This window comes from Martes martes (assembly GCF_963455335.1).
Source record: "Martes martes genome assembly, chromosome: 5".
Taxonomy (NCBI): domain Eukaryota; kingdom Metazoa; phylum Chordata; class Mammalia; order Carnivora; family Mustelidae; genus Martes; species Martes martes.
The window spans coordinates 88,220,901-88,232,802 of record NC_137892.1 but is presented as its reverse complement, the minus strand read 5'-3'; the positions used below and the strand labels follow the sequence as shown (position 1 = coordinate 88,232,802).

At 42.3% G+C, this 11,902-nt stretch overlaps 1 protein-coding gene across 1 annotated transcript; it reads left to right on the top strand.

Annotated features, from left to right (window-relative positions):
- Window positions 1-9,225: 9,225 nt before the first annotated feature.
- Window positions 9,226-11,682, top strand: PCDHB1 (protocadherin beta 1; the record flags this gene model as incomplete). Its single annotated transcript, XM_080804980.1, has 1 exon — window positions 9,226-11,682. One exon carries the CDS (start codon window positions 9,226-9,228, stop codon window positions 11,680-11,682), a length of 2,457 nt encoding a protein of 818 aa, XP_080661106.1.
- Between the last annotated feature and the right edge of the window lie 220 nt (window positions 11,683-11,902).

Genomic DNA, 11,902 nt, shown 5'->3' with positions numbered 1-11,902 from the left:
AGGACCCTGAGATCATGACCTGAGCTGAAGACAGACACTTAACTGACTGACCCACCAAGGCACCCCTCACCACTGCTTTTAAACATTGCATGGAAAAAAATATTGTCTGGAAAAGGAAACAAAATGTATACTACTTAGGAAGATAGAAAGAAAACTGTTGGCAGATTACATGAACAGGCATGTAGAAAATCTAAAAGTCTCAACAAAAAACTCCTGGAACTAATAAGTAATTACAGCAATGTTGCAGAATATGAGGATCATATAAAAAAGATAATCATTTTCCTATATGCCAGTAAAGAACAAGTGGAATTTAAAATTAAAAACACAATACTAGGACACCTGAGTGGCTCAGTCAGTTGAGCATCTGCCTTCAGCTCAGGTCGTGATCCCAGGGTCCTTGCTCAGTGGGGGGTGGGGTTCCTTCTCTTTCTGCACTCCCCCTGCTTGTGCTCACATGTAGTCTCTCTCTCTCTTTGATGAATGAATAAAATTTTAAATAAATAAAAACACAATACCACTTACAGTAGCACCCCCCAAAATGGAACACTTAGGTTTAAGTCTAACAAAATATGTACAAGATCTATATGAGAAAAACTTAAAAATTCTGATAAAAGAAATCTAACTAAATAAACAAAGATATTCCATGTTCATGGATAGGAAGACTCCATATTGGCAAGATGTCAGTCCTTCCCAACTTGATGTATAGTTAATATCTCAGTAAAAATCCCAGCAGGATATTCTTGTGGATCTTGACAAACTGATTCTAAATTTATATAGAGAGGTCAAAGACCCAGAAGAGTCAACACAATATTGAAAAAGAACAAAGTCAGAGGACTGACACTGGCTAATTTGAAGACTTATTATAAAGCTACAGTAATCAAGACAAAGTGGTTTTGGCAAAAAAAACAGACAAATAGCCCAGAAATAGACCCACATAAAAACAGTCAACTGAGGAGTACCTGGATGGCTCAGTTGGTTAAGCCTCCTAACTCTTGATTTTGACTCAGGTCATGATCTCAGGGTTGTGGGATTGAGCCCTGCCTGGGGCTCCATGCTCAGCACAGAGTTGGCTTGAGAGTCTCTCCCTCTCCATCTCCCTCTGTCCATCCCCTTGCTCATGCTATAAACAAACAAATAAATAAAATCTTCTTAAGTCAACTGGGGGTGCCTGGGTGGCTCAGTTGGTTAGGCATCTGCCTTTGCACATGTAGGGCTGCTGCTACTCCCCCTCCTTGTCCCCCGCCCCCGTCAAATAAATAAATAAAATCTTCTAAAAAATGTCAATTGTGGTGCCCGGGTGGGTTAGTTGGTTGGGCGTCTGACTCTTGATTTTGGTTCCAGTCATGGTCCTGGTGTCAGGGTATCGGCTGGTGTCAGGTTGTGCGCTCAGCATAGAGTCTGCTTTTCCTTCTGCTTCTGCTCCAACCACCCCCCCCCATTTGCATGTACTCTCTCTGTCTCTAAAATAGATAAGTGAAATCTCTTAAAAAATCGCCAACTGACCTTTGACAAAGGAGCAAAGGCAATGCAATGGAAAAAACAATCTTTGCAACAAATGGTTCTGCAACATGTGCAGGCTTTCTCTCATCATCTCTCCCTGAGTGGCTTGCTTCACTTGTTTTGTATTAAAGATGACTCAGCCACACTCTTAGTCTTTCCTCTCATCTTCTCCTTTCCCTAGCCCTCAACCCCCCATTTTTGTTCCTAGAGTAGCAAAGCCAGAACAGAGCCTTTTGTTTGTTTGTTTGTTGATGTTCCAGCATACTGAGCTATTGATCCTGAAAGGTAAACTGCTTCTTTTCCCTTTGGAACCTTCATAAGTTACATTCTCCCTGTAACTAGGCTACTCCTGGCCCTCTTAATTCTCTGAAACTGGTGATCCCATATATCCAGTTGCTGGGATGAAGCTGCTTTTCATCCTGCCCCCTCCTGGAACAACCACTGCAATCCCTTCTGCAGCCCCAAGCAACCAAACAAATGAATCTAGATATAGACCTTATACACTTCATAAAAATTATCTGAAAAAAGGGAAATGGGGGCACCTGGGTGGTTCAGTTAATTGGACTTCTGATTCTTGATTTCAGCTCAGGTCATGATCTTGGGGTCATGAGATCAAGCCCCACATTAGGCTCTGTGCTGGGTATGGAGCCGACTTAGATTCTTTTTCTCCCTCTCTCTCTCTGCCCCCCCCATGCACACATGGGTGCTCTCTCTCTTAAAAGGGGTAAAAAAGACCTAAATATAATTACAAAACTATAAAACTTGTAGAAAATAACAGGAAATCTAGATATTCTTGGGTGTGGAGATAAACTTTTAGATACAATACCAAAGTTATGACCCATGAAAGAAATAATTGATTAGCTTGACTTCATTAAAATAAAAAAATTGGGGGGCTCCTGGGTGGCTCAGTCAGTTGAGCATCCTGTTCTTGGTTTTGGCTTGGGTGGTAATCTCAGGATCTTGAGATTGGACCCAGTGTCAGACTACTCGATTGCTGGGGAGTCTGCTTCAGGATTCTCTCTCTCTCTCTCCCCGTAGCCCTCTCTGTCTCTTTCTCAAAACAATAGATAAATCTTTAAAAAATTAAATTAAATTAAAAATTCCTTATCTGCAAATGACACTTTCAAGAGAACAGAAGCACAAGGCACAAATTGGGAGAAAATATTTGCAAGAAACATATCTGATAAATGACCAAGACTCATAAATATTCAAAATATGCAAAAATTCATAAACCTCAGCAATAAGAAAACAACCCAGCTAAAAAATGAGACAAAAACCTTAACACGCTCTTCACCTATATAAAGACGTAAAGATGGCAAATAAACATATAAAAAGATGCTCCACATCATATGTCCTCAGGAAAATACAAATTAAAACAACAATAAGATGCTACTACATACTTATTATAATGACCAAAATCCACAACCCTGAAAACACCAAATGCTGGTGAGCACATGGGACAATAGGGACTCTTATTCATTGTTTGTGAGAACGCAATATAGTACAACCACTTTGGAAGGTATTTTGGCAGTTTCTTACAAAACTATGCATTCTCTTTACCATATGATCCAGCAGTCATGCTCCCTGGTATATACCCGATGGAGTTGAAAACTTGTCCACACAAAATCCTGAATATGGGTTTTTACACAGCTTAAATCATTATTGCCCAAACTTGGAAGCAATCAAAGACATAACTAAAGGACATTTTGGTTTCTTCCAAGTTTAACAATTGTGAATAGAGCTGTTCTAAACATTTGTGCTCAGAGCTTTGCATGGACATAAGTTTTCATCTCCTTTGGGTAAATAACAAGGAGAGTGATTGTTGGATCTTACAGTAAAAGTACCATATAATATAAGATTTAGATAATAAGTAAATACATTGATAGTGTTGGGAAGCAAAGACTCTCACTTTGGTACAAGGCTAGTACAAATACAGGTTGGGGGTGGGAAGGAAGAAACCTGCATTAATGAATTAAAAGTATAAGTACTATGATTACATATATATAAGTATGTGTGTATGTACTAATTCAGGCAAGTATCACCCATGTATGTTGGGAAACACCAAATAATTGTTTTGGAAACAGCATATTCACATAGTTTTGAAGCATCTCTCCCCAGATAATTAATTAATTATGAAAAGAATTAAAAGGTACTTTTCCAATAGAGAAATTTGATGTAAGCTATTTTATAACCAAATTATCAAACTTAGTATCACCTGTAATAGGATAAATGACATTATATACCTCCTAATGTGATGCATTGAAAAGGATATAAAGTCACCAAAATATTTCACTGGAATTTAATCATGAAGACACAATGACAATTCCAAATTGAGGAATATGCTGTAAAATGATACTTTAGAAAGGGTGGTATCATGGAAAAGAAATCATTTATAAAAAATGCTTTCCTAGGGGTACCTGGGTGGCTCAGAGAGTTAAGCTCTGTCTTCGGCTCAGGTCATGGTCTCATGGTCCTGGGATCAAGCCCCACATTGGGCTCTCTGCTCAGCAGGGAGCCTGATTCCCCCTTCTCTCTGTCTGCCTCTGCCTACTTGGTTCTCTCTCTCAAATAAATAAACAAAATCTTAAAAAAGGCTGGGGGGGGGGCGGTGCCTGGGTGGCTCAGTGGGTTGTAAGCCTCTGCCTTAGGCTCCAGTCATGATCTCAGTGTCCTGGGATGGAGGCCCGCATTGTGCTCTCTGCTCAGCAGGGAGCCTGCCTTCCCCCATCCACCCCCCACCCCCGCCTGCCTCTCTGCCTACTTGTGATTTCTCTATCTCTCTGTCAAATAAATAAAAGCAGTTTTTAAAAAATGCTTTCTTTAGGGGCATCTGGGTGGCTCAGTCCTTTAAGCATCTCCCTTTGGCTCAGGTCATGATCTCAGGGTCCTGGCATGGAGCCCTGTAATGGACTCTCTGCTCAGCAGGGAGTCTGCTTCTCCCTCTCTCTCTCCCTCTTCTCTCTCTCTAACTCAAATAAATAAATAAAATCTTTTTTAAAAGATTTTATTTATTTATTTGACAGATAGAGATCACAAGTAGGCAGAGAGGCAGGCAGAGAGAGGAGGAAGCAGGCTCCCCGCCGAGCAGAGAGCCCCATGTGGGACTCGATCCCAGGACCCTGAGATCATGACCTGAGCCGAAGGCAGAGGCTTTAACCCACTGAGCCACCCAGGCACCCCCAAAAAGAAGATCTTTTAAAGAATGTTTTCCTTAAACTGTTGCAGTTTAAGAGAAAACATGACAATTAAATGCAATGTGCAATCCTTGATTTTATTCTGGGTTTTTAAAAACAACCACAAAAGGCAATATTGGAACAATTAAGGAAGTTAGAATATGTAATATATGTTACATATTAGTATTATATTCATGTTAAATTTCCCAAGTGTGATAATTGTATGTGAAGTTATGTGGGAAAATGCCCATGTTGAGGTATTTAGGGATGATATGTCATAATGTCTGCAAGTAACTCATAACAAAATTAAATGTTTACATATTGTGTCAGTGAGCTATGGTCATGTGGAACAGTGTAACAAAACACCTCAAAACTTAGCAGCTCAAAACAACATTAATTCCCACTCATGCATATGGGGGTCAGCAGATTTAGGCTGATATCAGCTGAGCTTGACTTTACTATGCAGGCTGTGTCTAGTGCTGTTCTGTCCTCATCCTTGGGTCAGTGGGCTATACAGAGTGTTTTTATCAAGGTGGCAGAAGAACAAGAGGGCAAGCCCAATTATTAGAGCACATTTCAAGCCACAACTTAGTTTATGCTGTGTATTAGTTTCTAGGACTGCCGTAATCAATTACCACAAGCTGGGAGTCTTAAAAAAAATACAATTAAAAAAATACAAATTTTTTAAATATTTAAAATTTATGGCTTTGGAATGAATTATTTGAAAATTGATTGTATTCTTTAAAAAGATTTTATTTATTTGTCAGAGAGAGAGAGAGAGCACAAGCAGGCAAAGTGGCAGACAGAGGCAGAGAGAGAAGCAGGCTCCCCACTGAGTAAGGAGCCCGATGTGGGACTCGATCATGACCTGAGCCGAAGGCAGCAGCTTAACCAACTGATCCACTCAGGCATCCCGAAAAGTGATTGTATTAAGATTTTCTCAGTGGTGACTGTAGTTAATACTGTATTGTATATTTGAAAATTGCTAAGGGAACAGATCTTAAAAGTTCTCAGCTGGGCAGGTGCATGGAGTTGAGTGAAATCAGTGATGGGGACTAAGGAGGGCATGTGTTGTGATGAGTGCACCCAAAATGCCTATAACACTGTTAACCATACTGGAATTAGGGATGACTGGCTGGCTCAGTCAGTTAAGTTTCTGCCTTCAGCTCAGGTCATGATCCCAGGGTCCTGGGATTGAGTTCTGAATCAGGCTCCCTGCTCGTTGGGGAGCCTGCTTCTCCTTCTACCTGCTGCTTCCCCGGCTTTTGCTCTCTTGCTCTCTCTCTCTCACTCTGACAAACAAATAAAATCTTAAAAAAACATGGAAATTAAAATACATTTTAAAAAGTTCCCATCACAAGAAAAAATATTTTAATTCCATGTGGTCATAGATGCTAACTAGACTTACCTTCTGATGATCATTTCTTAATATATACAAATACCAAATCATTATGTTGTACTCTGGAAACTGATATCATATCCATTATGTTACATGTCAATTATATCTCAGTTTTTAAAAAGATTCCCTAAGATGCCATAAGCGTCTGCCTAATGTGTGAATCACTGGGAGAAATACCTCCTTTTTAAACAAAGACTCTGTAGACATATATTAACTAAAGGTAATCATTTCTCATTCTCTCACTTATGATATTCAGGACTCATATTCAGAATATATGAAGAGCTACAAATCAATAGAAAAAAGGTAAATGGTCCAGTGGAAAAAATGGGCATGAGACCCAAACAACCCTACCCCCACCCAAAGGATAACCAGGTGACCAAAGACAAACTAAAGTCTCCTACTTCATCAATAATTAATCAACAGAGAAATGCAATTACACCCACCCTGAGATAGCAAGAGTGGTTAAACTTTAAAAAGATGAGGAATGCTAGGTGTTGGTAAGAATTTCAACACCTGGAGATTAGACTGCTGATCAGATTATAGATTGGTACTACCTCTTAGCAGCTTTGGCCATATGAAGGAAAGCTGAAAAGAACATACCCTATGACAGCAGTGCCTCCTCTGAATATACACCCCCTCACCCAAAATATGTGTACATGTTCACAAAGTGACATATACAAGGGCATACTGCTATGAACAGCAGCAATTCTCAATAGAATGACTAAATGAGTTTGCTATATTTATACTGAAAAAGACAAAAGCAATATCTGACAGCTAGCTGCTGGCCTGATGCTCCAAGCTGGGCGATGGCGTTCCCCTGTTGAACAAAAATAATTTCATAGAACACCAATATTACACAGTCTGTGACTGTGATGGATCAAATTTAAAACAAGAGCATACCATAATCCTGTCTAAATACAGACAAAAAAGAACACTGTCCAATCCACAAAAACTGATGCAGTATCTTTCTATCCTGGCTGATATGTCAGTCACATCTTATTTGCAAGTCACAGCTTTACCTCCTCCTTTCTCTTACCTTCTAACTGAGAATTATTAATACACTTGACCATAGTTATCAACTCCATTTCTGACAGCATCCCATCCAGAGTAGAGTCCTGCTTTACTACCCCCGCAAATCACCTTGGATGAGATTAAATACCCTAAGTTCTTTCTAACACCCTTTTACTGAGATGTCTCATGATTCTCTGGGGCATGCAGTCTCTCTTGTTCCGCTAAGTCAGAAAATACAATTCTGTTTAACGACAGGTGAGTTCCTGATGCTCTGTAGCCAAAGGGTATTGACAATACTCTGGAATTCTCCACAGCGATGGAATGGATGAATAAGAACTAAACACAACATCAGTCTCACCTTGAGCTAAATACTGAAGGTAAGAAACTAGATTGAAAATATTATCCACTATGAATGTTTTTTTTTAAGATTTTATTTATTTATTTGACAGAGATGACAAGCAGGCAGAGAGGCAGGCAGAGAGAGAGGAGGGGAAGCAGGCTCACGGCTGAGCAGAGAGCCCGATGTGGGGCTCCATCTCAGGACCCCGAGATCATGACCTGAGCCGAAGGCAGAGGCTTAACCCACTGAGCCACCCACGTGCCCCTCCACTACAAATGTTATGGTTTGGTGTTTTTTTTTTTTTTTTACCATAGTAAAAAATATTACCGTCCATACACTTCATTGTATATACTTTGATATATGGCTTTTTAAGAGACAAAATTAAACTGTTTAGAGATGCACACTCAAGCCAAATGTTAAGATTTGTAATGGAGATTGAGGAATCTTTTTTGAGGTGGCTTATCATTCTTTTTTTTTTTTAATTTTTTTTGAAGAATTTATTTGTTTATTTGACAGAGATCACAAGTAGGCAGAGAGGCAGGCAGAGAAAGAGAGGAGGAAGCAGGCTCCCCGCCGAGCAGAGAGCCCCATGTGGGACTTGATCCCAGGACCCTGAGATCATGACCTGAGCCGAAGGCAGAGGCTTAACCCTCTGAGCCACCCAGGCGCCCTGGCTTATCATTCATAAACATTCCGTGATCCTATGGTTGTAAAGGAAATTCTGAACAAGTATCTCCCAAATTTCTATCTAGTCATTTTCAGGATATGTAAGTAGTCTCTTATTTCCTTTCAAAACCAAAGCCAAACATCTTCATTTCATTTGTCCACCATGTTATCTGGGAAACAGAATAATATACTGATTAACAGCATAGACTCTGGAGTCAGACAAAATTAAATTGAATTCCTTCTCTAATATTTATTCAGTAGGGGGTCTTGGGAGAGTGACATAATATATCCAGTCTCAGTTTCTTTGCCTGTAAAAAAAGAAATACTAATGTGGACTTCATAGAGTTGTTGCAAGGATTAAATTAAATAATGCGGGTAAACAACACAGTACCAGCACGATTACAGAAATTATACCCAGTAAACATTACTGCCATCATAATCCTAAGTGTCAAGCCCTGCTTCCTGAGTGTTTGAGAGTTTTGGGAAATGAGTGGATTTGTGCAAATCAAGAGCCTAGTTGGCCAGTTACCCTATCAATATATCTACTGGATATCAGGTTCCTGAAAGAAACATCTGTCTCTTTTCTTTTTCCTACCTATCACTTTCTCTAGTTCCCCGCCCCTCGCAGCCATTCATTTGGCTCCAGGATCTTTTTGCTTCTCCCTTAATCTCAGGGCGGACTGTGTGGAGTATGCAAAGTAGCTTGCTTACTCGCGTTTTGTCGCGTTTTGCCGGTTGCTGCAGTGGCCCCAGCCGGCTCGCAGACAGGTGACTTCAGCTTGAGTGAGTATCCTCATTGGCTTCTTAATTCCCAAGGACTTTTTGTCTGAAAGGGAATTAAAAGGCGGGTTAGAGTCAGCCGTTGCTTCGGCAACAACTTGTATCCTCTACCTAATCTCCGGAATGAGAACATACCTATTAATACACTAGGTAGACTGGGGAGTTGAGTTGCTCAATGCAAATTTTCTTTCAAGTGCAAAACAGCTCACCGGGCGCGGCTAGCCCTTGGTGGCGCTGCGTTTAGAGACGAGCAAAGCTAACTGCCGCCGCAGTTGCAGCAACCTGTTGGCAGAAAAGTGAAATCTATCCGCAACAGGTGGTGGGTGGCTGCTGTGAGAGTGCGCCTGTGAAAACGGATGGCGGTGGCGCACAGAAAACTCCTGCAGAGCAGGCAAGTAGGGTCTCTTCTCTTTATGTTGTGCGTATCTGTGGGGAGTGCGGCCACCATCCGCTATTCGGTGGCGGAAGAGATGGAGAGCGGTTCGTTTGTGGCTAATGTGGCTAAGGACCTGGGGCTGGAGGTAGGGAGGCTGGCTGCGCGCGGGGCGCGGCTGGTTTCCGAAGGCAACAAACTGCATTTCCGTCTCCACCGTAAAACCGGGGATCTGTTCGTGAAGGAGAAACTGGATAGGGAGTCACTGTGTGGCAAAGCTGACCCGTGCGTCCTGCACTTTGAAATAGTCCTGGTGGAGCCGCTGCAGTCCTTTCGGGTCGAGGTCAGGGTATTTGATATCAATGACAATGCCCCAATTTTCCTGAACAAGGAGCCGCTTTTAAAGATTCCAGAGAGCACGCCCCTGGGTTCACGTTTTCCTCTGCAGAGCGCCCAGGATCTGGACGTGGGCCTCAATGGTCTTCAAAATTACACCTTGAGCCGCAATGCATATTTCCACCTGCACACCCGCTTTCGCAGCCATGGGCCTAAATATGCTGAGCTGGTCCTGGATAAGCCCCTGGACAGAGAGGACCAGCCTGAAGTCAACTTGACAATTACGGCGGTGGATGGCGGGTCCCCACCCAAGTCGGGCATCGCGCACATCCGCGTGGAGGTTCTGGATGTCAATGACCACGTGCCTCAGTTCTCTAGGCTGGTGTACCGCGCTCAGGTACTGGAAAACAGCGCCAACGGTTCCTTGGTGGCCACTGTGAGTGCCACAGACCTGGACGAGGGCTCCAACAAGGAAATCACTTATTCCTTGGCTCAAAACCCAGAAGCAGTTCTCCAAACATTTCAGGTTGACTCTCACACTGGAGAGGTTCGACTGAGAGGGCCCCTAGATTTTGAAGCAATTGAAACATATGATATTGACATTCAAGCCACTGACGGAGGGGGCCTCTCTGCCCACAGCAAAGTCCTGGTGGAAGTGGTGGATGTTAATGACAATCCTCCTGAGGTGACAGTTTCCTCTGTGTCCAGCCCTCTCCCTGAGGACTCCCCACTACAAACTGTAGTGGCCCTTTTCTCTATTCGAGACCGGGATGTTCGGGTGGGAGGAAAAATCACCTGTTTCCTCAGAGAAGACCTTCCTTTTGTGGTCAAACCAACTTTCCGGAATTCTTACTCATTGGTTACTGACAGAGGCTTGGATCGGGAAGAGGTTTCGGGCTACAACATCACTGTTGTTGCCATGGATACTGGACCACCCAGTCTGTTCACAGAAACTGTGATTGAGGTGTTAATAGCTGACATTAATGACAATCCCCCAGTATTTCAGGAAGACTCCTACATTTTGACTGTTCGAGAAAACAACAGCCCAGCAATTTTTATTGGCAAAGTTCACGCTGAGGATCTAGATTTGGGTGAGAATGCCCAAGTAACATATACTCTGCTGCCTCCACAAAGTGGGGATTTATCAGTCTTTGCTTACATCTCCATAAATTCAGACAATGGGAAGCTCTATGCACTGAGAACCATGGATTATGAGGCCATTCAAAATTTTCAGTTTGTGGTAAAGGCAACTGATGGGGGCTTCCTCTCACTGAGTAGCCAGGTTACTGTCAGGGTGGTGGTTCTGGATGACAATGACAACCGCCCAATGATCTTGTACCCACTGCAGAATGGCACCTTACCCTGCAACGACCTGGTGCCCAGGTCTGCGGATGCAGGCTTCCTGGTGACCAAGGTAGTGGCTGTGGATGGTGACTCAGGTCAGAATTCTTGGCTTTCATATCATCTCCTTAAGGCCACTGACCCTGGGTTATTCTCTGTTCAACAACAAAATGGGGAAATCCGTACATTGCGGCAGATATCTGAAAGAGACCCCATGATTCAGAAACTGATCATACTTGTTCAGGATCATGGCCAACCGGCTCTTTCCACTACTGCCTCACTCAACATCTTGCTGGTAGATGGTTTTTCTGAACCCTATCTGCAGTTCCGGGATCCTTCCAAGAATCCTACAAGGGTAAATCCATCCACTAAATATTTGGTCATTTCTCTGGCTGTACTTTCCTTTCTCTTTCTCCTCTCTGTCACAGTGATCTTTGGTATACACATCTACCAGAAGGTTAAATACAGAGAAAAGTTCACAGTTCAAGAGCATTTCTATGATGACTGTAATTTCCCTAACAACCTGGTACAAAGAGGGGCCAATGGATCGTTATCTCAGCCTTGTCCCTATGAAATGTGCTCAGCCACTGGCACCAGCAATAGTGAGTTTCGGTTTCTTAAACGCTTTATGCCCAACTTCCCCTTCCCCCATGGCACTGGAGAGACAAAAACAGAAGCTGGCTGCAGTTTACCACCAGACTCTAATAGGAATAGGTCTCGGGGGTCAGAGGACCATGGCCAAGTACCTGACAACAGTATGTAGTTTTTACTCATGAGCTATATGTAGGCATTATTTATGTCTCTTCCAGAAGTTTGTTAGTCCTGGCCCTAGAAATGCTTAGTTCCATAAAGATATCCCGTTATTTTGCCTTTAAATTATTTTCCATTAGATGGTTACGTATGCATAGGGACGAAGACCAGGTCCTAGTTTTGATACATCAGGAAGCAATTAGATTTGAGAAGCAGAAATATATTTTACTATC